The following is a 25,701-nucleotide window of genomic DNA, read 5'->3' as shown; positions in this document are numbered from 1 at the left end:
ACACCACTTATTACAAGTACAACATATCTCAATGTGCATCTTTAACTACATATTCTCAGTAACAATTCTTGGTTGATTCATGACGAAATTGATGTGTTATTGTAGTGTGCTTCCTTAAAATGCACTTTGCTTTCCAACAAAAGTGAATAACTGTGTCCGTAAACAGTAGTCCATATGACTCATGTGCTGTGTTCCATGTTTTCTAAAGTCACACAACAGATTTATGTGAGGAACTGACCCAAATTGAAAATGGGTCATTTTCAAAAAATTTGGACTTTCCAACTTATAAAACATTGAAATTTCCCATTCAGTTCAGTTTTTACCCATAAACGCTGAGGGTAAACATTTTGTAACATGTTGACATTATTTTTATTCATAAAGAACAACTTGGCTGTTGTTCTTTCTTTTATTATTTAATTTTGTTTCACGAACGAAGCAAGTTAACAATAAATTAACACTAATGAGGGTTAAATGGGTTACAACACCAAATTTTGAGGGTCCAATGGGGTACAACACCAAATTTTTGTGTGTGAAAATATTACAGTTAAAATGTGAATTAATAACTTTTTAACATGCTGGGAAAAATCACTATATGCATATTTAAGCAGCCTCTGAAAACATTTTTAAAACATAAAAAAAATAAAAAAATGTTTTAACATTGATAACACCAATGCCATGAAGTTAAGGGACAAACATTATTTTTAAATTATTCAAATTATTAATAATAACTTTGTTTTGCTTTTTTGCACACTTGTTCTGCCTTACACTAATGCTTCTATTAAAAATAAGTACAAAATAAACACATAAATAACTTTAAATGTCATAGAAGTCGTGTAACAGATGAAGTGGATGGGATTTTTTTTTCAGGCAATTGATTTCAAATATATTTTCTAAAAAAAAATTCAAAACAGAGTCAAGCCATTTCATATCACTAAAGGTTAGGTTATAGAATGATACCTTTTATTTTATTTTTTTGCTATTAGAAAGCTATTTCATGACTAATAAAGTCAAGGGACATGTTTGTCAACATATTTTGATATTGACCCAAATGTTGTCAGAAATAACCTGTTTTATGAGACACAAAGCTGTCTTTACACCAGGGGGCGCTAGACGGCACACAAAACTGAATCCTCCATTGATCTGCATTGAAATCTCAGAACGTTTTACATCTTATGTAATTTTTTTACTCTGGAGAGTAATTTTTAATAAAAAATTATAGTTGTAAGAATTTATACTTGATAAAACTGCCACAGCAGTATCTATAAAATATATATTTTGAAAATCCTCCTGTAACAATTGATTGTGATTGGCTCATTCTGAACAGCGCTGCCTAAAGTTTTTCCGAAAATAAATACATTTAATTTATTAAATGATTTAAGCAATGTATTTTACGTTTTTCTATAATTCAAGCACTTTTTAAAGACCTCTTGGTAAAAATGGCTATTTTCAAGGGTTTTCCAGGACTTAATTTAAAAAAGCCAAATTCAAGTACTTCAAGCACTTCAAGCACCTTGTACGAACCCTGGAATGTGCATGTAAGCACTCTCATTATTTTCGCAATTCTGTTTTGTGTAGGGGTGTAATAGTTCGAATTTCTCATGGTTCAGTTTGTATTACAGTTTTAGGGTCACGGTTTCGGTATTGTTCAGTACTTTCTTTGTTCAGAAAAAAATATTCCTGCCAAATCCAAAGAATAATCTATTTGGTAAACACTTCAACAGGTTTGATCTTAAATAACAATCATTGTTTTACAACAGTAACCATAGTTTAACCATGTTATTTATAGTAAAATCATAGTAACCTCAATATAAACATGGTTACTGTCATGGTTACAGTATATAGTAAAATCATGGTTACTACATAAAAACTACAGTATTACTGTTATAAAACCATGGTTAATTGTATCAAAACAATGATTTCTACTCAGAAAACTATGGTGACAGCAGTCATGGTTACTACAGTTTTACTATAGTAAAACCATGGTTAATTTTCATCAGGTTCCGTAACTAAAAAAAACATTTTCTCTAATTACTAAATCAACATTTTAACTTAATACCTGCACTAATATGCTACATGCATCAACATAAAGTGCACTTCAGATTCATCTCAACATATATTCAATATTCAGAAGCTGTACATCACTATAAAAGGAATAATCTTGCAATTAAAATGCAAACGAGAAGGGATGTTGTGATAATGCTGCTTGAGTATTTTAATAATATGTGGAAATCCCACATGAACACCACAAGTGCTTTAGTTATTGTTTCATGTCTGTTTAAATTAGCATGGCGTGACTGCTTAAAAATGGAAGGGAGTGCGTGCAGTTTTGGCTCACCTGCGGCTCTTTCCCTGGGTGATGTCGGTGTAAAAGATTAATCATGTATCACTATAACGGCATCTTAATGCCATTAATCAAAGCGCATTATTGATAGAAACGCGGGGGGCTTTCTCTATCAGCGGCTTATTTTCTCTGCTTGCCATTTTCACCTACACACAACGCGTGCAGAACAGTGATGTCATCAAGTTGACCCACATGAAACACAGGCGGAGTGTATCCATCTACAGATCCATTCAGGTGCATTAGCGGAGGTTGTAACTGTACCTGTTTGTTTGATGCTTTGTTTTCTTGACCAAAAATTTTGCTCCAGAAGTGTCATTAAACTTGAGGTGAACCGATCGTGGTGCCAATGCTTCCCGAAACGTAGGTGGCGAACTGTACGTTTTTTTTTAATTTTTTTTTACCAAGAACCATTACACTCCTAGTTTTGTGACACTTGTGGCACAGAAATTATACACTTCACCTTTAAGCATTTCTTTACTACAGATACTGAATGTGCTTTTACATTTACTAAGACTGCAATATGCAAAATTATTAAGCAACAACAGAGCAATCTGGTATTTCAAACTGGTTCATAGACTGTAGCTACCAGTGTTTGCAGTTGCATACCACTTAATAGGGCTTCTCGCACCTCAAAGTCTAGACCACATTTAAGTGTTTACTGGTAAGTGTAGTTTTTTTTATTTATTTTTTTTAGCATGTTTAAGTGGCAAGAGTCTTACCATTGATGGGGTAAAGCTCCAACACTCCACCCATGTCTGCCAGCTCTGTCCCCACCAGCTTCAGTATTGACACATGGCGAAGACCTGCAAATCAACCGATACATCAACCATTTCAAGGTTAGAGAGCAACAGACTAAATAAATCAGTAGCACTTTACAATAAGGTTCCATTTGTTAACATTATTTAACAACATTAGTTACATTAGTTAACATGAACTTACAATGAACAATATTTTTACTGCATTTATTAATCTTGGCTAATGTTAATTTCAACATATACTAATACATTTTTTAAATCAAAAGTTGTATTAGTTAACGTTAGTTAATGCACTATGAACTAACATGAACTAACAATGAACAATTTGATTTTTATTAACTAACATTAACAAAGATTAATAAATGCTGTAAAAATATTTTGTTAATTGTAGGTTCATGATGCCTAATGCATTAACTAATGTTATCGAATGGAACCTTATTGTAAAGTGTTAGCAATAAAACTAAACATCCTGTGACTTTTATTCTGTTCTCATTAAAGGCATGTTTGTGGCTTACAGATTGTAATTATTGGGATATGTGGGTGATATATTAATAAACAAAGCTTTTCTCATTAGAATATTGATAAAAACTTGATGAAGTCATTTATGTTTGAAGTGATGACCAAATCCAAAAACGCTTTGGTAACAGACGTCATCTTAAATGGAGAGGAAAGTCAGTCATTTGTTATTTCTTCATGTCAATGTTGATCATTACAATTGTACAAAGGCAATCAGATATTATGGTATATCCAACACAAATTCATTTAGTTGTTTGTAGTTTTAACAGAAAAAAAATACTGAAACTATGTGCTACTATCTGCCCTGACACTACCAAGATAGGGAACATCTCTTTATGGTCCTCATTGCCATTTCATGTGGATACGCTTAATTTGGGACAGAAAACAGAAGAAGCTGCACCTTACTATTAGCTGTTCCAAGTGTGGTCACATGCTAGGGGTCACCGCCTAGAGCCCTAGACCAATGGGTGTGGAACTGGCTAGCAAACTACTACTAATAAAAAGGGCCTTATATCAGTCAAATCCACTGTGTGCGCAAAACTGTATTTTATTTATATGAAGAAGCCACACAAGAGCTTGCCACAATGATGAATTAATGCTTAGTTTTATGAATTATATGTTTGTCAAGATTTCTGGGACAAGATACAAACTGGCAAATGTTCACTGCTGTTGTGTCAAGCCTATTTTGTGGGAAACATTTCTGACTGCACATATCATTGGAAGACACATAGTTCATGGGAATAATACCAAGAAAATCAAAAATCCATAACGTAGCGGAATTTACAAGACCTGGCTTGTTCTAAACAACAGCAACAATGGCCTGGTTTCAATCTTATCTGACTGACAAGAGAAAATCATTGTCAGGGGTTTTCATACAGCACACAGATATTATCTTGGCAAATTTGAGATATATGTGAAAGAAACATGTAAAATGCTGCAGGGTAAAAAAGGTCAATCTGTCCTTTGACACAACTGAGGTTTGCGTGAGTTCCTGAAGAATAGCTACAATTCCTCCCAGCAAATTCTTTGGAATTACTCTTGAAATTCCCCTAAGGTTTAGTGGTTATCATGCTTACCTAGATTGCATGCCTGGCTGGTCAGTGCATAGAGCTGTTGCTGATAGGCCCATTCTTCATCATCTGGCGCAGATATGACAAACAACCTCCGTCTCCAACGGAATCTAGGATCACCCAGACAAAATTCATTACCAGAGTATAAAGACAGCAACAGGTCTGTTTACTCAGAGTTTACAAAGGAATATTGAAAATATAAAAAAAAATTGACATTTCTGTGAGAGATTTATCTTACTGATTAAATGCAATCATATACTGGACATTTTATACCTTACCTATAAGGTTGCCAAGTTAAAGCAAAAATATACATTCAAAAACAGGGACTAAAAACAGTTCATGGAACATAAACGAAAACCGTAACAAAGAGATTTTCAATTGTTCCAGAGTAAAAAAAAAAAATTTTTAAATGCTGGTAACCGGTTATAACAGGTTAATTTTGTTCCGTAAATTTTTTTCATGAAACTAAAGGCCAAAGGGTTTATCACAGTAAATTTTTGTAACTACACTACATGTTGCCCAAAAAAATTAAACTTGTGCTTTGATCCTGAAGGAAACTGTTGCATCACCCATTTCTTTGCCTAATTGCCCATTGTGGATGTAGTATTCTGTGAATTAAGACCTTTTTATCAACTATGCATAATTACTACATATACATGTATGGCTAATCCAGATACAATGAAAAGGTAAAAGGAGGTAAAAAGTAAATTTCTCAGTTGTTTCAAAGTCTTCACTTAATTATTGTTAGATGCATTAACACAGATTTGATGCTGCCAGGTTTTGACTGAGAAGCAGATCTGTAATACAAATTATACTACACTGTTAATTAACTGTATGCTGTTATGATTTCTGTGCTGATAAATTAAAAAAAATTAACTGCTAAATTTAGCTTATTTTGGTGAGGCAAGTAGCTTATTTTGGGCTTGTTTTTCCAGACCAGATTGCTTATTTCTATTGTGAAACCTGGCAACACTGCAATTAGTATTTCACCCACCCCTTAGCGCTGAGTTCCCCATCTGTCACTCACTCGAAGTTGCGTCGATGTAGTGACACTAGGGGTCACTCTTGGGGGCCCGAGACACCTCTGGTCTTTGATAAAAGGCCAATGAAAATTGGCAAGTTGTATTTGCATGCCACTCCCCCGGACATACGGGTATAAAAGGAGCTGGTATGCAACCACTCATTCAGATTTTCTCTTCAGAGTGAACGGTCATGCTCTCTGAGCTGAATTCCCATGACTGTTCATTCACCTCTGCTGGATCTGACGGCGCATTTCAGCGGCTTCTCCCTCCTCTGCACTGGTGCACTGCAGAGAATGCCCCTGGGCGCTTCGGCAGAAATAAGAGTATATTTCTCAAAAAGAGCGGCACACACGGAACGTCTTTTTAAAGATGCCTTTCCTTTGTGTGTTATTCCTGGTTGCGCTCGTTATCTCTCACCTTCTGACGGTCACGATCACTGTCTTTCGTGTCTGGGCACTGCTCACGCGGAGACAGTGTTCGTGGATGGGTCATGTACTCATTGCGAGGACATGTCCATGGCAACGGTGCAGTCGTGGCTTGCCTTCGTAAGAAAGCAAGCCACCCCAGAGGCTCCCTGCCTCGGTACCCACGGGTATGAGGCCAGTACGGCTAGCAATGGGGGCAATTTGGGGACCCCAATGGGACCGCCGGGTATCCCCCCGCGGACCTCCCATTCCCCAGCACGCTCGTCTGCCCCGATCGGGCTTCCAGATGAGTCCGCCGGCTCGTCTCACGGCGAGTTCGACCTCTTATTCGGAGCCCGTGAAAGTGATGAGCTCTCGAGCGCAGCATCAGAGAGCGGGCTCGTCCAGTCGGACGCGGAAGCCTCAGCTGGGCTCCTCCCTTTGGGTGCGGTCGCCCAGTCACAGGCTGACGCGGAGATGACAACATGCTTTCCCGGGCAGCCGTGAGCATCGGGCTAGAGTGGAACCCTCCGCTCTTCCCTGAACCCTCGTGGCTTGATGATTGGTTCCTGAGCTTGCGGCGCCGCTCAAAGCCATGTCCCGCCCCCGTTCCTTTCTTCCCGGAAGTGCATGAAGAGCTGACAAGGTCGTGGGAGGCACTTTTTACTGCCCGGTCCTGATCTTTTCAGCTTCCCCGCCCTCACTTCCCTCGATGGTGGGGTGGCCAAGGGCTATTTGGCAATCCCCCGGTGGATAAAGGCACTCACGGTGCACCTATGCCCGCAGAGCGCCGCCACCTGGCGCGGGTGCCCAAAGACCCCGTCCAAGGCCTGTAGGTTTACGTTGTCTCTGACGGCCAAGGCCTACAGTGCCGCTGGACAAGCCGCCTCCGCCCTGCACGCCATGGCTCTCCTGAAAGTCCGCCAAGGCGCTAAGGGAACTGCATGAGGGTAGTTCCGCCCTGGGATTGATGCAGGAACTGCGCTCGGCGACCGACCTCGCTCTCCGAGCGATGGAGGTCACGGCGTGGTATCTTGGGCGGACGATGTCCACATTAGTAGTCCAGGAGCGCCACCTTTGGCTCAACCTGTTCGAGATGGGTGAGGCCGACAGGACACGGTTCCTTGCTGCCCCCATCTCCCAGGCTGGCCTATTCGGAGACACCGTCAAGGACTTTGCCCAGCAGTTCTCGACGGTGGAGCAGCAGACGGAGGCTATCCGGCATATCCTGCCCCGGCGTGGCTCAAGATCCCGCACCCCGTCTGCTTGTCGCCAAGGGCGTCCCCCTGCAGTGACTGCACCAGCTCCGCCGCAGCCCGCCCCTTCGGCCCGGCCCTGGTGTGGAGCCCACCGCAGGAAGCAGACGGCACCTGTCTCGTGGCCACCAAGAACCTGTAAAAGGCTTCAAAGCGCCCCTGAGACGGGCGACCCAGGGACGATGAAACCCGCTGCTCTGGAGTTGGTAAGCAGACCTCTCCATCCCCCGGTCGAGGGCCAGGAGGAGAATCTTTTTGTTACCTTTGCATTTAATTGTGCTGCATGCCCAAGTGGCTGCAGTACCCAAGAGTTCAGCAAGAGTGATTTCCTTGTTCCCTGGGTCACGTATCTGGTGTGCACGGCCGTCATCACGACCACCGTCCACCACTCTATTTGGCAGGTTTGGCGCTCCAACGGCGGTCTTCCGTCCCTGAGCGCCCAGCTGTGGCACAAATCCACCCCCGATTTGACAGTCTCCACGGGTCACGAGGACAGGCCTCTTCCTCCCCATCCCAGGCTGTTCCAGGGGTGGTCACAAGGAGCCAGGTAAGTGCTTCGATGTCCCTAGACTCAGCACAGCCACGACATGGTTTGGCACCTCGAGCTCCGCCCCGCTGCGAGGCCCCACCTGCCGGTATGTCCGACAACGTTGTCCCTTTGGTCCCCCTTGCGCGGAACTTGGATGCGTGGCTTGCGCTTTCCAATCTGTTGCGATGGCTGGTCCGGACCGTCCGACTCGGCTACGTGATTCAGTTTGCCAGGTGTCCGCCCAGGTTCAGCGGTATCCACTCACCTTGGTGAAGGACGAAAACACTGTTACCTTGCGCGCGGAGATCGCTACACTCCTACGGAAGGGTGCGATAGAACCTGTCCCTCCGGCCGAGATGAAGAAGGGGTTGTACAGCCCCTACTTCATCGTACCGAAAAAAGGTGGTGGGTTGTGGCCAATCTTGGACCTGCGAGTACTGAACCGGGCTTTACACAGACTCCCGTTCAAGATGCTGATGCAAAAACGCATTCTGGCGAGCGTCCGGCATCAAGATTGGTTCGCAGCGGTAGATCTGAAGGACACATACTTCCACGTCTCGATTCTTCCTTGACACAGACCCTTCCTGTGGTTTGCATTCGAGGGTCAGGCATATCAGTACAAGGTCCTCCCTTTCGGCCTGTCCTTGTCTCTTTGCGTCTTCACGAAAGTTGCAGAGGCAGCCCTTGCCCTGTTAAGGGAAGTGGGCATTTGCATTCTCAACTATCTCGATGATTGGCTAATCCTAGCTCACTCTCGGGACATGTTGTGTGCACACAGGGACTTGGTGCCCTCACACCTCAGCCGACTAGGGTTTCGGGTCAACTAGGAAAAGAGCAAGCTCCTCCCGGTTCAGAGCATCTCTTTCCTTGGTTTGGAGTTGGACTCAGTCTCTTTGACAGCGCGCCTCACGAACGAGTGCACACAGTCGGTGCTGGCCTGTTTGAAGGCGTTCAAACAGAAAACAGCGGTTCCACTGAAACTCTTTCAGAGGCTCCTGGGGCATATAGCATCCTCAGCGGCGGCCACCCTTCTCGGGTTGATGCATATGAGACCGCTTCAGCACTGGCTTCAGACTCGCTTGTGGACAGGCCTGCGACTGCATTGGCACATCAACTGCCTCGAGTTGCTCATTGACGCCGTAGCTATGGCATATCACGCCCAGGACGTACCGCCCCCGGTAGGGCTACGAGCCAATTCTACCAAGGGTATAGTGGCCTCCTGGGCCCTGGCCAGGGGTGCCTCTCTAACAGACATTTGCAAAGCAGCAGGCTGGGCAACACCCAACACGTTTGCAAGATTCTACAACCTCCAGGTGGAACCAGTTTCGTCCCAGGTAGTGGCACACAACACAAGCGGATAAGCCCGGGATAGCCGGCCGGGTGTATCGCATGCACATAGCGCCTTTCACCTCCTCTGAGCTGAAGACGTGCACCATTCATTCCCTGGTTGACTTCCTCCGAGCCCTGTGGCAGTCGAGTCTTTGGAGAGAGGCCCAGTACACATGCTAACTAAGAGCCCTGTTCTGGGGTAGGCGCTCCGCATGTGGCGGTTCCCTGTAAGGTAACCCGTGCGATGTATATCTTCCGCTAATTAGTTTCCCTGTCGGCAAACTGCATCTTCCTTCGGCAGAGCCCCCTCTGCCACAGTCTCCATGTTTGTAGTAACTCCTCCCCCATTGGGTAGGATCTACCTTGAGACTCTCCATATGGTCGGCAAGTGACGTATTTTTCCACTTAAATATCCCCCTCCTCTTTGGGTGAGGTTTGGTCTCCGCAGTGTCCTCCCCTTGGGAGGGACACCCCCTAAATAGACCTGGCAGCCCAGTCAGATAATACCCCTTCTTTTTTAGGGAATGGAAAAAAGAAGGGGAAAAGAGGCCACGACTGGGCTAGCCTGTCTCTATCTTTTGGGTAGTCGACTTGTCCCCAAAGGGCCGTTCGACACTCATAACTATGTTGGGGGAGGTTACGTGTCGGCCTGGTGTGCTGACTATGAGGCACACAGTGGTCTGCCCATCACACACCGCCAGTTCACGTAACACAGTTCAGCCAGTTGTGGCATTTCGTATAGGGACCCCTAGTGTCACTACATTGACACAACGTCGAGTGAGTGACAGATAGGGAACGTCATGGTTACTTGTGTAACCTCCATTCCCTGATGAAGGGAATGAGACGTTGTGTCCCTCCTGCCACAACGCTGAACTACCCACTGAAATGGCCGGACCTTGTCTCGGCTCCTCAGCATAAAACCTGAATGAGTGGTTGCATACTAGCTCCTTTTATACCCATATGTCCGGGGGAGTGACATGCAAATACCACTCGCCAATTTTTATTGGCCTTTTATCAAAGACCAGAGGTGTCTCAGGCTCCCAAGAGTGACCTCTAGTGTCACTACATCGACACAACGTCTTGTTCCCTCCATCAGGGAACGGAGGTTACGCAAGTAACCAGGACATACTATCATTTTAAAAAGAACGTTATTAACCGTTATTTTATTTTGTTCTAACCAGTAACCATTTGGAAAGGAGGCTGTGGAACTTCTTAACCAGAACGAAAAAATACTGTTTTTGCTCAGAACGAACAGAAATGAAAAACATTTAGGTTTTAGTCCCTGTCCAAAAATGAGAACAAAGCCAAAAACAGACATAAAACAGGTAAAACAGTAGTTTCTGATGTTTGAAGTTTTGTTTTTGGATATCTTGTTTGAACAATTTTGTCTCACGATGGCTCTGATATCTCTTTTTCACCAACAGAGTGCCGGTGTTGGTGCCGGAGCCTTGGCCCAATCTGTTCTGTGCAATTAAACCCAAGAAAATTTGGTTCTGGGCTGAAAAAATATACTCTGCACTGGTCTCCTAAACATTCTGGTCTTGAACCAGAAAACACTAATGTCAGTGGCAAGGGGGCGAGATAATATTTTCGTATGACCACGTAGTATTCAAAACAACAACTCAGTCTGGCTAGATTGACGCAAATCAAAACTTGATTGCTACCATTAGAATCAATTTCTTGAATCGATTTTCTAGAGTTCCACATGAGTTAAAATGCACATTAAAGTAATGGAAACTGCAAAACAATAACATGTTTTGACCATTCGTGCATGTTATGAGTGTGCGATAACATTATGTGACTGGCCCAATGAAAGGTCTGACCTTGGCACACAATTCTTCAAACATGCACTCACAGAGCACTTTTTAAGGAACATCTGTACATCTACTTATTCATGTGATTATCTAATCAGCCATATCTAATGCAGATATGGGTCAGGAGCTTTAGTTAATGATCACATCAACCATCAGAATGGGGGAAAAACTCAGTGATTTCGACCGTGGCATGATCGTTGATGCCAGATGGGCTGGTTTGAGTATTTCTGTAACTGCTGATCTCCTGGAATTTTCACACACAACAGTCTCTAGAGTTTGCTCAGAATGGTGCCTAAAACAAAAAACATCCAGTGAGCAGTAGTTCTGTGGACGGAAATGCCTTGTTGATGAGAGAGGTCAACGGAGAATGGCCAGACTGGTTCAAGCTGGCAGAAAGGCAACGGTAACTCAGATAACCACTCTGTACAACTGTAGTGAGCAGAATAGCATCTCAGAATGCACAAAACATTGAACCTTGAGACGGATGGACTACAACAGCAGAAGACCACATCGGGTACTTTATTAGGACCATCCTGTTCCTAATAAAGTGCTCAGTGAGTGTAGCTCTAGACATTCGGAAGTGTTTAACCCACAGCTGGTCTTTAAAGTTGGTCCTCACAGTCTGCCAGAATAGTTTTGAGCGTGGGTGCTCCCAGGTATGTGGAGGCTGGCGGCGTGAAGGCATCGCAGCCATTTCAGCCCTCGATATACACTACCGGTCAAAGTTTTAAAATGCTCATTCTTTATTATCTTTTTTTTTTTTTTTTTTTTTTTTTTTCACATTTTAGAATAATAGTAAAGTCATCAAAACTATGGAATAACATAAATGGAACTATGGGAATTATGATGTGACTAAACAAAATCCAAAATAAATCAAAACTGTGTTATATTTTAGCATCTTCAAAGTAGTCACCCTTTGCCTAGAATTTGCAGACATGTACTCTTGACATTTTCTCAAACAACTTCTTGAGGTATCACCCTGGGATGCTTTTTAAACAGTATTGAAGGAGTTCCCATCTATGTTGGGCACTTATTGGCTGCTTTTCTTTATTATTTGGTCCAAGTCATCAATTTCAAAAAAGTTTTTATTTTATTTTTTATTATTATTATATTTTAGTTTTATAATGAAATAAATTAATATGGTGGCACAATTATATTTTTGTCTACAAAACTAATTTCAAACATTTAAGCATATGCCTTCAGATCAAAAGATTTTTAAGATCATGAGAAACATTTCAGTCAAGTGTTTCAAAACTTTTGACCGGTAGTGTATATCAGATATTATACCCATTCTGCGCCATCTCCTGGCAGCATTTTAAAAAATGAGGTACAATTGCTCCAATCCTGCAAATAAAACTCTCCCTGAAGCAAGGAGGTCATTAAGCTGCTCCATCAAGACAAGGCTGGCTCCCTCAAGATAATGCGCATGCCATAGAGGATGGAACGCACAACAATTCATATTTTCTTAAGTGGAATTTTTAGAATTGCAGTTAAAAAATGTGAAACATTTCGATGGAAACCCAGCTACTGTTTCTTTTTTAGTTATTTTCCCTGTCCATTTAAGATGAAATTATTTTGTTTACAAACATCATGTGTGTGAATTGATTGTTATTTTATATTTAACCCCTGACCATTACATCAAAGCCAGTTTGTGATGGCTAAAAGATGTTAAAATAAATGATTTCTCCCCAATTTGGAATGCCCAATTGCCATTGCGCTCTAGGTCCTCGTGGTTGCGTAGTGACTCGCCTCAATCTGGGTGGTGGAGGACGAATCTCAGTTGCCTCTGTGTCTGAGACCATCAATCCATGCATCTTATCATGTGGCTTGTTGAGCACGTTACCACGGAGACATAGTGCGTGTGGAGGCTTCCGCTATTCTCCGCGTCATCCACGTACAACTCACCACGCACCCCACCGAGAGCGAACAACATTATAGCAACCACGAGGAGGTGACTCCCTTGGAACTGAGCCAATTTGGTTGCTTAAGAGACCTGGCTGGAATCACTCAGCATGCCCTGGATTCGAACTCGTGACTCCAGGGGTGGTAGTCAGCATCAATACTCGCTGAGCTACCCAGGCCCCCTAAAATTTGATTTTAAAGGAGTAAGAAATGTAAACAAGGACTGTGATGAGCATTTTTGTTTCTGGGTAGCTTAAAGTATTTATAAACATATGTGATCTGGCCTGGGAACCAGCACTATTTCAATGAAAAAGGTTCTAAGATACCGGGAAAGGAAGTTCTCCAATGATCTTGGCTTGTCTTCTTTCTTACACATCACTCCATCACGTTTTTGTTGTTCCATTTCTCTGATACGTGAGAAAAATGTGTCGATATGGTCAAACACAGCCTTCATTGCAATTGGCACTTCATAGTTATGCTGGAAATAAAAAAAGAGAGATAAAACTTAGAAAATCCTACAAGCCTCATAGAGGGTTAGAAGGTTAAACTGAATACCTTTACCAGTAAAGGGATATTCTCAATGCATTTTAAGCAGCCAAGAATGCTGAACCTAAAATTATGTGTGCAAATCAACGGAGCTGTGAAGAATTCTTGGCATTTTTTTCTGCAAACCACAACAAATATGCTGTTCAAATGCAATTCAAAACAACAGTCCAAATATCACGTTTCTTCTCATTTGCACTTTTGGCAGTTATATACAGTATTGAGGCTCTGTTCATAATGTAAATGCAACACCTGAATTCAGTTTAAATACTACATGCTCAGTATTGATGCAGTATTTGAGGGTGTCTGACCAGCAACGGCTCTGAGGACTTTCAGTAGATTTTCCTCTCTGTCCCTATCCACCGCCTGACTGCACCGAGCCATCTTTGTTTATTCCAGCCATCTAAAAACAGCTTTATGCTGGCACACCTCACATGCCACTGAAAAGTACAGTGGAAAAAATCTTTAAAGCTGTAAAAATGTGGGGGCCTGGGTAGCTCAGTGGTAAAAGACGCTAGCTACCACCCCTGGGGTTCGCTAGCTCGAATCCCAGGGTGTGCTGAGTGACTCCAGCCAGGTCTCCTAAGCAGCCAAATTGGCCCGGTTGCTAGGGAGGGTAGAGACATATGGGGTAACCTCCTCCTGGTCGCTATAATGTGGTTCGTTCTCGGTGGGGCACGTGGTGAGCTGAGCGTGGATGCCGCGGTGGATGGCGTGAAGCCTCCACACGCACTATGTCTCCGTGGCAACGCGCTCAACAAGCTACGTGATAAGATGTGTGGGTTGGCGGTCTCAGACACGAAGGCAGCTGGGATTCCTCCTCTGCCACCTGGATTGAGGCGAATCACTATGTGACCACGAGGACTTAAAAAGCACATCGGGAATTGGGCATTCCAAATTGGGTGAAAAAGCTGTAAAAATGTAATGTATGATATGTACAACGTGGAATATGGTTTCATGATACCAACGTGGAATATGGTTTCATGATTCATGATGCAGTAACCATTATAAAGGCAGTGGGGGTTAGTGGGGGTGCATGACTGGTGCCTATGATTTCACCAAGTAGGATGTCAAAACAAGCATAGCAAAACATCAGACATAGTCCGAACCTTATCTCTAACCTTTAACGACCCCTAAAATCTGAAGGAATGAAAAAGGTTGATAATAACACTGCTCAAGCCCAAACCCAAGCCTAACTGTAACCATTTCCCTTACCTACAATCTGATTGGTTTAAACAATGGTTGTTACAGGGACAAACAAGGATGTTGATGTCAAGAACATGTCTTACATGGCAAAATCATGGTCACTATTAATTTTTAAAGACTTTTTAATGCCTTAAAGGGATAGTTCACCCAAAAATAAATTCTCATTAACTCACCCTCATGCCAACCCAGATGTGGATGACTTTCATTCTTCTGCAGAAGCGCCGAGGCATGGTGCCATGTTGATTGCTGCTCTTTGCAGACTTGTTAGTTTTGTATATATTGTCTTGTTTGGGTCACTATTCTTCCAGCTAGTTTCCTCTCTTATCACTTATGACTGCCAAAAACTTCTGAAAACAGGTGAAACAGTCCGACTAGATGCAATTTTTGGTGTTAGAGAGCTGGAGTTGCTACCTTCGCTCTTTTGTGAACAACATGGCCGACGCGACTCATCTGGGACCACCCAGAATATGCAAGCTCGTAAACGGGGTCGCAAGGACGGTGTACAGGTAAGAATGAAACGCTGCGGGCTATGACCTCCGATGTCCAGCATTTTCCTGTCCAATGTTCAGTCTCTGGACAACAGAACAATCTCAGGGGATGACTTAAAATCCAAAGAGATTTTCTTTCTACGGATTTGCTGTGTTTTCTTCTTTACGGAGACGTGGCTCACCGGCAGCAAGCCGGACCAAACAGTCCAGGCCGAGGGCTTCTCAATCTACCGTGCAGATCAGACTGATTCATTGTGAAAAAAAAGAGGAGGCGGCGTATGCTTTCCTATAAACAACGCATGGTGTATGAATGTGTAAGTAATTTTACAGAACTGCACTCTGGACCTTGAATACCTTCTGATCAAATGCTGACTGTTCTACCTGTCTAGGGAGTTCTCGGCTGTGCTCATGGCCGCAGATTACATCCCAACCCAAGGGAACACACACAGCGCTTTGAACGATCTGTACCACATCATCACTGAATACGAGAACAAGCACCCCGATGGACTGTTCATTATCTCGGGGGATTTTAACCAAGCTTCAGGAATATCTATCCAAAATACCACCAGCACGTCTCCTGCCCCACCAGAGACCCAAACACCCTCAACCACTGCTACACCTCACATAAAGGAGCGTACCGTTCCCTACCTCGTCCGCATCTAGGACGGTCAGATCATGCCTCGATTCTGCTGCTCCCATTCTACAAACAGAAACTCAAGCGAGAGAAGCCTGTGATTTGTATGTACAGTGCAGTGCTGGACACCAGAAGCAGAGCAAAAGCTTCATGACTGCTTTGACTTGGTGGACTGGGACACTCATCTTCTGATCTCGACGAGTATGCCACAGTGGTCACAGACTTAATTTGGTACTGAATAATTAACTACATACCCAATAAAACAGTTTGCTCATTTCCTTACCCGAAACCGTGAATTACCCCTGAAATCCGATATAAGATCCATGCACGCACCTGCGCATTTCAGTCCGGAGACATGAATGCATACAAGAAATGTAAGTATGACCTCCGGAAAGCCATCACCAAAGTGAAACGAGAATACAGCAGGAAAGTGGAATTACAGTTTAACTGCACTCAAGACGCACGTCAGATGTGGCAGGGAATCCAAACTTTAACGGACTATAAACTGCAGATGCGGTTATTCACAGCTGCTGGTGCATCTCTCCTTGACGAACCGAATGCGTTTTACGGCCGTTTCGAGCTCGCAAATAAAGATCTTCCAGTGCAAGCTCCCACAGCACTGCATGACTACAGTTTTACCATCTCTGCGACAGACGTGAGAAAACTCTTAACCGAGTCAACAAAGCTGCTGGTCTGGATGGAATTTCAGAATGTGTTTTAAAAACATGCAGTGAGTAACTGGCTGCTGTCTTTACGGACATATTTAACACCTCCTTAAAAAGCTCAACTGTACCAACCTGCATCAAAAACACTACCATTATCCCTGTTCCAAAGAAAAACAAAGTTAGCTACCTTAATGACTATCACCCAGTGGCACTAACCCCCACTGCAAATAAATTCTTTGAGAGGCTGGTTCTGGAACACATTAAGAACACCATCTCAGACACTTTGGACCCACTGCAGTTTGCCTACTGCCACAATGGATCCACTGAGCATGCCATATCACACACACTTCATACCACTCTAGCTCACCTGGACAATAAAAACTGTTATGTGAGGCTATTATTTGTGAATTATAGTTCGGAATTTAACTCTGTCATTCCAACAAAGCTGATCCACAAACTACTAGATCTGGGACTAAATGCCACATTGTGCAGTTGGATCCTGGATTTCCTCACCAACAGACCCTAGTGTGTGCGGATTGGCAGAAACACCTCCTCCCCACTGATCCTCAACCCTGGCACTCCACAGGGAAGCGTCCTGAGCCTTGTGCTATATTCCTTGTTCACACATGACTGTGTGGCCAGTCATAGCTCCAACACTATCATAAAATTTGCTGACGATACCACCATTGTGGGTCTGATCACCAACACTGATAACAGAGAGGAGGTGAGGCTCCTGGCAGAGTGGTGCCAGGACAACAACCTGTCTCTCAATGTCAGTAAAACTAAGGAGCTGGTGATTGACTTCAGGAAACAGAATACGGTACATGCACCCATCTACATCAGAGGGGACATTGTAGAGAGGGTCAACAGCTTCAGATTCCTAGGGGTCACCTTCACTGCTAAACTCACATGGACTGAGCACACAGCATCTATCTATGGCGTCTGAAGAAAGCCAGGACAAGAAATCCCTACAGGGGGTGGTTAAAACAGCCCAGAAAATCATCAGCACACAACTACCAGCAGTACAGGATATCTACACCACATGCTGCCTCAGAAAGGCAAAGCGTATCATGGAAGACCACAGTCACCCTGCATGGGCACTTTTCTCTTTTCTGTCCTCTGGTAAGCGGCTCAGGACTATTTGAACCCACACCACTAGATTCAGGGATAGCTTTTACACCAATGCTGTGAGAATGTTCAGCACACACTAATGTGCAATATCAATAATGATACTGGACTCTACACTGTCATTTTTGCAACTTGACTTTGCACTGACCTCTCCAAACTCATCACTTGCACTGTCACCTTATTGTTTGGTAATTATTTTGGTTGTTTATTGTTATCTTTATATATATGTATATCTTGTACTTAGCTGTACTATACATTATATGCTGTCTTGTCTGTAGTATGTGGAGAAGCGTTCAAGCAAGAATTTCATTGTACCTTGTACATGGTACTTGTACAAATGACAATAAATGTTGAACTTGAACTTATAAACAAACAAAGATTTTTAGAAGAATATTTCAGCTCTGTAGGTCCATACAATGCAAGTGAATGGTGACCAGACCTTTCAAGTTCCAAGTATCACATAAAGGCCACATAAAAGTAATCCATATGACTCCAGTGGTTAAATCTATGTCTTCAGAAGTAAAAGTGAAGTGTAGATTCATAGTAAAAAAGGATTGAAATACTAATCTGTTTCTCACATAAAGTGATTGCACCGCTTCAGAAGACATACTGTATATTAAACCACTAGAGTCATATGCAGGGCTTGACATTAACACCCGCCCACCTGCCAAATGCGGGTAAAAACTGGCAGTGGCAGGTAACTTCTTCACTCTTACTATCCACTTTGGCGGTTGGCCACAGTTGAAGCAAATTTAATTGTATTCATCTTGTGTTTAGCGCTTCATAAGCAGTAAACATGTTTCTTATACATGACGTCACTCACATCTCCATGGGGCAAATGAAGCGTGCTCCAGACATATGATTGTCAGAGCTCTGGGACAGCGCAGAGCGAAACTTGTGTGATTGCGTTGGGCTTGAATAGATATTGCGGCGGCCGGCGCTTAGAGACCAATTCTACTGAGAATCTTCTACTTTAAAGCACTATATGGAGGAAGTCAAACCTCTCAAACTGCTAGACAGCCCTGACATTATAAACAGCACTGATGAGATAAAGAGACAACAGTGTGCCATGCATAAACATCGATTACAAGATTTAAAAAAATCATCATCCAAACTAAAATGTTTTAACTTCAGTAACACTAACTGGTAATTTGTATATAGATGCATATTAAATAGATTAGGGTGAATCTTTAAAACTTCATTTTTATTATTAATAATTATTCTGTCTTCATTCACTCACCTTTATCTTGGTTCAAACACATAGGACATTCTTCCATGAATGGAAAAAAAAAGATTAATGTATATTTCCATTTATGGAAAAAGGTGCAATGAAAGTGAATGGTGACTGAGTTTTATCTACCTAACATCTTTTGTACTCCATGAAATTATTAACTGTGAAAGTTGTAGTTAAAGGTTTCTAAATGTGTTAAGCTATTGGTTTTTCATAACAAATATTATAGTTTATTTTTTAAGAAAGACTATCTACAGTATATTAGCCTAACCAAAGTAATGTGGAGCCATCCATGGTCGAAATTGTGGTTATGGCCTTAATATTACAAATGTCACTGTTAAAAAATGGAAGAACAATGGTAAACTTTCATGAAGGCAAGTACAATTTAGAATGGTTAAAAGGGTTAAAATCTGGACTTCCATGGACAAATTATTGACAAAGTTTTTAACTTGTTCTTTCCTACTCCTGTTCTAACAGGTCATGCTTGCCTTCAGATATTCTAAAAGGTGACATAAATCATCAGGCTTGTGTCCTGCTGAACTCATATCCTTCTTGTTCAAATAAAATATCCATAAAATGCATGCAGTTACAGTCTCTAGTTACTTTTACCACTTTTTGTGGGGCGGGGGATTTTGACTAGTGACTTTGGAATACCACTAGCCATAGTGGCCGGTAAGCCAAAAAGTTAATGTCAAGCCCTGGTCGTATGAATCACTTTTATGCTGCCTTTATGTGCTTTTGGAGCTTCAATGTTCTGGTAACTATTCACTTGCACTGTATACCTACAGACCTACAGAGCTGAGATATTCTTCTAAAATAATTATTTGTGTTCTACAGAAGATGTCATTCACATCTGGGATGGCATGAAAGTGAGTAAATGATGAGAGAATTTTCATTCTTAGGTGAACTATCCCTTTAAGTGAACTATCCCCACCACCCCCCACCCACACACATTTGATACAGTTTAAAACATTATGAAAGATGCAATAAGGCAATCCTTGCCATGCACATCCCAGCCAACCACCATATGTGTTTCAAATGTGATCTTTTACCTTCCCTTTCATGTCCAGATCTGTAAGGACCATAAAGAAATCATTGTAGGTCATTCCATACTCTTTCCTCAGTTCCGTGATAAGATCGTGGTTCTCCAAATCCTCCTGTCTCAGACCTTTCATGGGTTTGTCATTCTCTGCAAAGACAAAATCCCACAGTCTGATCAACCAACCAGAGAGATAAATGCAGAAAATTACAGTCTGTAAGCTTTGTTTTGACTGCACTTCAAAGACATATGCATGTCTCTCATAACATACAATATGTAGGATGACCTCTCTGGTGAGGTCAATCTAAATATCAACCAGTAGAATTCAGGAAACCAAGGCCCAATCCTATCCTGCTGTTTGTCTAGATGGAAAATCACTAGACATGCAGTCTTTTAATGAAGTGCTGTGGGGCCTTGTGTGTTTATTCTGGGAGCATGGCTTCCTCTACTCTAAAAGAGAGAGATAAAAACAGGGCAACTCATGTGAAAGACCCTCTTTGCTCTGTGGAAACTCTGGGTGGGTGAGACAGCACGGGAAGACGAGAGCAACCCAAAGTATTTGTTTTCCTTCCTGCAAAATTTGAAGAATTTCTCACTCTGATTTCCAGTGGACATTCTGTGTAACAAAAGAGAATGTTTAACCCTCATGTTCTGTTGAGATTGTCTTTACTGTTTTTTTATGCTTAACTCCAGTGTCCCCAGTTCTGTATGAGTAAAAATAATATTAGTAATTTTAAAATTAACCTTTTTCTTTTTAAATTATTCTAATTTATAATAATGACAATAATTACTATTTTATGTTCCTCCGAGTTCCTCTGAGAATCCAAACCCAGTAAGCTAATATTGTTGAAGATATAATCATCTGTTGTATCACAAAATATGCACGTGCTTTTCAGAAATGTGACAAATACAATTAAAACAAGTAAAAATACATTAAATGAACACTTTATTAGGAACACCTACACATTCATGCGATCGTTTAATTAGCCAATCGTGTGGCAGCAGTGCAATGCATAAAATCACGCAGATATGGGTCTGGAGCTTCAGTTAACCTTTTCGCACATGAGTTTCTCCTGTATTGACGGACCCTCCAGCGTGAGTTCTTTAATGTGCGCTGTAATTTAAAAATAAATCTTACCTTACACTTCACAGCAGGTGCATTGAAGGACAGATTATATCACAGCAGGTTCACTGAACGTCAGATCATCAAACATATAATGTGGTTTTTAGATTTACTTAGATTATAATTATTGATTATGATGGATAAGATGTGATCGCGAACACAATTGCTGGTGTTATGGATCAACTGTGGATCGTGTTAACTGGGGATGTGCACATGCACGTGAATAATTGTACTTGCCTTTTCAGCAGATTTGTTTAATGTGAATTGACAAGGAGCAAAAAAATATGTTTTGCACATGATTAAAAAATGTTGGTATCATTATTAAAACAAGTTTTTTCATCGATGTCTGTTCTAATGAATTTGACACACTTTAAGAGCAATTTTAACCATTTCACAGGTTAACATCTGGTTGCCCATGTTGACGTGGGACATTGGTTTGAATGGGAACTGGTGATTACACTTGTCAAGAGCAGTAAATCACAAGTGGAATTCTTTTATATACAACATTAAAGCATCATATGCTGATATGTGTCAATAATATACTTTCAATTGCTTTTCTTTATAATGAATAATGGCTTGATGAACTAATAGTTTGAGAACATTCTCACAGAAAGTGAAAAAATATTTCAAATCCATGGTTCAAATCCCGATTAATCAGGAAAAATTTGAAGTGTTACTGCAAATTATGATGTATTTTTAACAGGTCTATTGAAAAAATTTTGTACAGTGCATCCGGAAAGTATTCACAGCGCTTCACTTTTTCCACATTTTGTTATGTTACAGCCTTATTCCAAAATGGATTAAATTAATTATTTTCCTAAAAATTCTACAAACAATACCCCATAATGACAATGTGAAAGAAGTTTGTTTGAAATCTTTGCAAATTTATAAAAATAAAAAAACCCACCACACACAACAACATGTACAGAAGTATTCACAGCCTTTGCTCAATACTTTGTTGAAGCACCTTTGGCATCAATTACAGCCTCAAGTCTTTGAGTATGATGCTACAAGCTTGGCACACCTATTTCTGGGCAGTTTCTCCCATTCTTCTTTGCAGGACCTCTCAAGCTCCATCAGGTTGGATGGGGAGTGTTGGGTTCAAGTCTGGGCTCTGGCTGGGCCACTCAAGGACATTCACAGAGCCACTCATTTGTTATCTTGGCTGTGTGCTTAGGGTCGTTGTCCTGTTGGAAGATGAACCTTCACCCCAGTCTGAGGTCCAGAGCGCTCTGGTGCAGGTTTTCATCAAGGATGTCTCTGTACATTGCTGCATTCATCTTTCCCTTGATCCTGACTAGTCTCCCAGTTCCCGTCGCTGAAAAACATCCCCACAGCATGATGCTGCCACCACCATGCTTCACTGTAGGGATGGTATTGGCCAGGTGATGAGCGGTGCCTGGTTTCCTCCAGACATGACGCTTGCCATTCAGGCCAAAGAGTTCAATCTTTGTTTCTCATGGTCTGAGAGTCCTTCAGGTGCCTTTCGGCAAACTCCAGGCAGGCTGTCATGTGCCTTTTACTGAGGAGTGGCTTCCGTCTGGCCACTCTACCATACAGGCCTGATTGGTGGAGTGCTGCAGAGATGGTTGTTCTTCTGGAAGGTTCTTCTCTCTCCACAGAGAAATGCTAGAGCTCTGTCAGAGTGACCATCGGGTTCTTGGTCACCTCCCTGACTAAGGCCCTTCTCCCCCGATCGCTCAGTTTGACTAGGCGGCCAGCTCTAGGAAGAGTCCTGGTGGTTCCAAACTTCTTCCATTTACGGATGATGGAGGCCACTGTGCTCATTGGGACCTTCAATGCTGCAGACATTTTTCTGTACCCTTCCCCAGATCTGTGCCTTGATACAATCCTGTCTCGGAGGTCTACAGACAATTCCTTGGACTTCATAGCTTGGTTTGTGCTCTGACATGCACTGTTAACTGTGGGACCTTATATAGACAGGTGTGTGCCTTTCCAAATCATGTCCAATCAACTGAATTTACCACAGGTGGACTCCAATCAAGTTGTAGAAACATCTCAAGGATGATCAGTGGAAACAGGATGCACCTGAGCTCAATTTTGAGTGCCATGGCAAAGGCTGTGAATACTTATGTTCATGTGATTTTTTTCATTTTTTTATTTTTAATACATTTGCAAAGACTTCAAACAAACTTCTTTCACGTTGTCAATATGGGGTATTGTTTGTAGAATTTTGAGGAAAATAATGAATTTAATCAATTTTGGAATAAGGCTATAACAAAATGTGGAAAAAGTGAAGCGCTGTGAATACTTTCCGGATGCACTGTAAATCACATACACATTCAATTTATTATATTGTTTTAAATAAATCAATCAAAATTGAAGCTGAATCTAACAGCTAGTAATTACAGTATACTCTACTGAATTTCCTGAGAATGGTTGAATTACTGAAAAAAAAAAAAAAACATGAACGACATTTTCTAAAGTTTACGGGCTTTTTAAAATTGTCAAACCATTTTAAGATTTAAGATTGAAAATCTTAAGATTTTGCCTAACAAACAAAATCATTATGTTTCTGAAGAACTTCCTCATGCTTTCTCAGAGTACCATTTATTCTTACCCATTGGTCAATTTGGCCTTTTGCTCTCCACCAAAAATATTGCACTGTTCTGAAAGATCATCTTTGTCATGGGTAGTCAAACATACGACACTGTCATGCACAGAACCTTTGAAAAGTAAAAGATGCTTTTATAACAATTTAAATAAAATTGAAGATACTCACAGGCAATAGTGCATAGTTAGCCAACACACTACCCCTAGACCAACAGACCCTCTATGTAAACAGTAACAATTGTTTTATCAACTTTGTCAAGCTATTGTTTTTTTTTTTTTTTTTTTATAAATAAAGGTCATTTAAGAGTATAGGCCTATTGTTGACACATATAAGCCTATGATGCTTTAGTGTTGCAAATAAAAGACTTCCACATGCGATTTAATACACTTTACGACAAGTGTAATCGCCAGTTTCCATTCAAACCAATGTCCCACGTTAACATGGGCAACCATGTTAGTTACCCTGTGAAACCATGTTAAAATCACTCTTAAACCGTGTCAAATTTATTGGTACAGACATCGATTATACAAAATGGGTTAATAATGATAGCAAAAAAAAATGTTATGTGTAAAATGTCTTTTCTTGGCTCCTTGGTAATTCACATTAAACAAATCTGCTGAAAAGGCAAGTAAAATTATTCACGTGCACGCGCACATCCCCAGTTATCACGATCCCCAATTGATCCATAACAACTATGCTATGCGGCTATGCGTGCTGCCATATTGTTTATATACAATGCAACATGGGATTTTGAGTTCGTGATAGAGGCATAGAAAGTTCTAAAAGCCTAGCCCTTACACTTTACCGGAAGTGGTTAGAATGAGTGACGGACGGAATGGGAGAAGGCTCGAGTGGATTGACTAGTTTGTATATTCTTTGTTTGACAACAGAAAACATAGCCGCATTGCTGCATCAAAACTGTGCGCTCCAACGGTAACGGTAATTGTTTGAATGTATGTTAGACATACAAATAAAGATATTGTGATGTTGAAAAGACAATTTGAGCAGCTGGTTCATTATGACAACCACTTCAGTCCCTCTTTTGCTGGTAAACAGCAGCAAGAATGCCGATCACACCAGTTTGATTGTACATGAGAAAGGGTTAATGTTCACATTAACCTTCAGAATGGGGAAAAATGTGATCTCAGTGATTTTGACTGTGGTATGATTGTTGTGTACAGTTGGGGTTTGAGTATTTCTGTAACTGCTGATCACCTGGGATTTTCACACACAACAGTCCCTAGAATTTACTCAGAATGGTGGCAAAAACAAAACAAAAAATCCAGTGAGGGGCAGTTCTGCAGACGGAAATGCCTTGTTGATGAGAGAGGTCAATGGAAAATGCAAGACTGGTTTAAGCTGACAGAAAGGCAACGGTAACTCAGATAACCACTCAACAATTGTAGTGAGCAGAATAGCATCTCAGAATGCACAAAACGTTGAACCTTGAGGCAGATGGGCTACAACAGCAGAAGACCATGTCGGGTACTTTATTAGGACTATAGTGTTCCTAATACAGTGCTCAGTGAGTGTAAACAACTGGAAAAGAGTGTGTATACCAGTAGGGAAATTGAAGTCTTTTATGAAGTTAACATTTTGTTCTTAATCAGTTCTCATAAGAGAAGGATAAGAAATAAAGTATCAAGTAGATATTATATGTTTCGATGCATTAAAATGACCTTTGTGTCTTTCAGACCCCAAACAGAACATGTGTGTTAAATGACTCTACTTTCAGCATGGGAGGCCCTTGTGAACTATAATTCAATGACATTATGAATAGATCAAAGCTGATGCTAAACACCATTTCATCCTCTAAATACCATATGTGGTATCCTCTAAATATGTTTTAGAGGTTTATTTATCTGTCAAGGCAAAACTGAATAATAAGGAGTATGTTTTGTCTTTAAGCTCACACACCCTCACTCACTCTAGTTACATCATAGGCATTACAAACGAAAAATGAGAGATTAGGTTTTGCCTCAGCAGTGCACCTAATTATATGGGCTACTGTTCTTACCATATCCACAGAACCTTTAATTGTGGTTTAGAAACCACTGATCATAAAGTCATATTTCCTTTTCCAGTACCTCTGTTGCCTGCTGCTGCACTGAAACTAGTCAGACTGAGCTGG

The 25,701-nt window shown here is 41.6% G+C and overlaps 1 protein-coding gene across 1 annotated transcript in view; it reads right to left on the bottom strand.

The window, feature by feature from the left end:
• The window catches only part of ccdc80 (coiled-coil domain containing 80), a 59,936-nt gene that overhangs the window by 4,044 nt on the left and 30,191 nt on the right, over window positions 1–25,701 (bottom strand). Inside the window, exons 4-7 of the mRNA XM_051707875.1 lie at window positions 19,886–20,022; window positions 13,265–13,416; window positions 4,689–4,792; window positions 3,061–3,144 (exon numbers count right to left, since the gene is read on the bottom strand). Of these exons, the coding sequence (XP_051563835.1) occupies window positions 3,061–3,144; window positions 4,689–4,792; window positions 13,265–13,416; window positions 19,886–20,022 (477 nt within the window). The remainder of the gene's footprint in view (window positions 1–3,060; window positions 3,145–4,688; window positions 4,793–13,264; window positions 13,417–19,885; window positions 20,023–25,701) is intronic.

This window comes from Myxocyprinus asiaticus, chromosome 10, assembly GCF_019703515.2.
Source record: "Myxocyprinus asiaticus isolate MX2 ecotype Aquarium Trade chromosome 10, UBuf_Myxa_2, whole genome shotgun sequence".
NCBI classification, from domain to species: domain Eukaryota; kingdom Metazoa; phylum Chordata; class Actinopteri; order Cypriniformes; family Catostomidae; genus Myxocyprinus; species Myxocyprinus asiaticus.
Note: the sequence above shows the minus strand (reverse complement) of the source record. Positions and strands in the feature narration are given on the sequence as shown.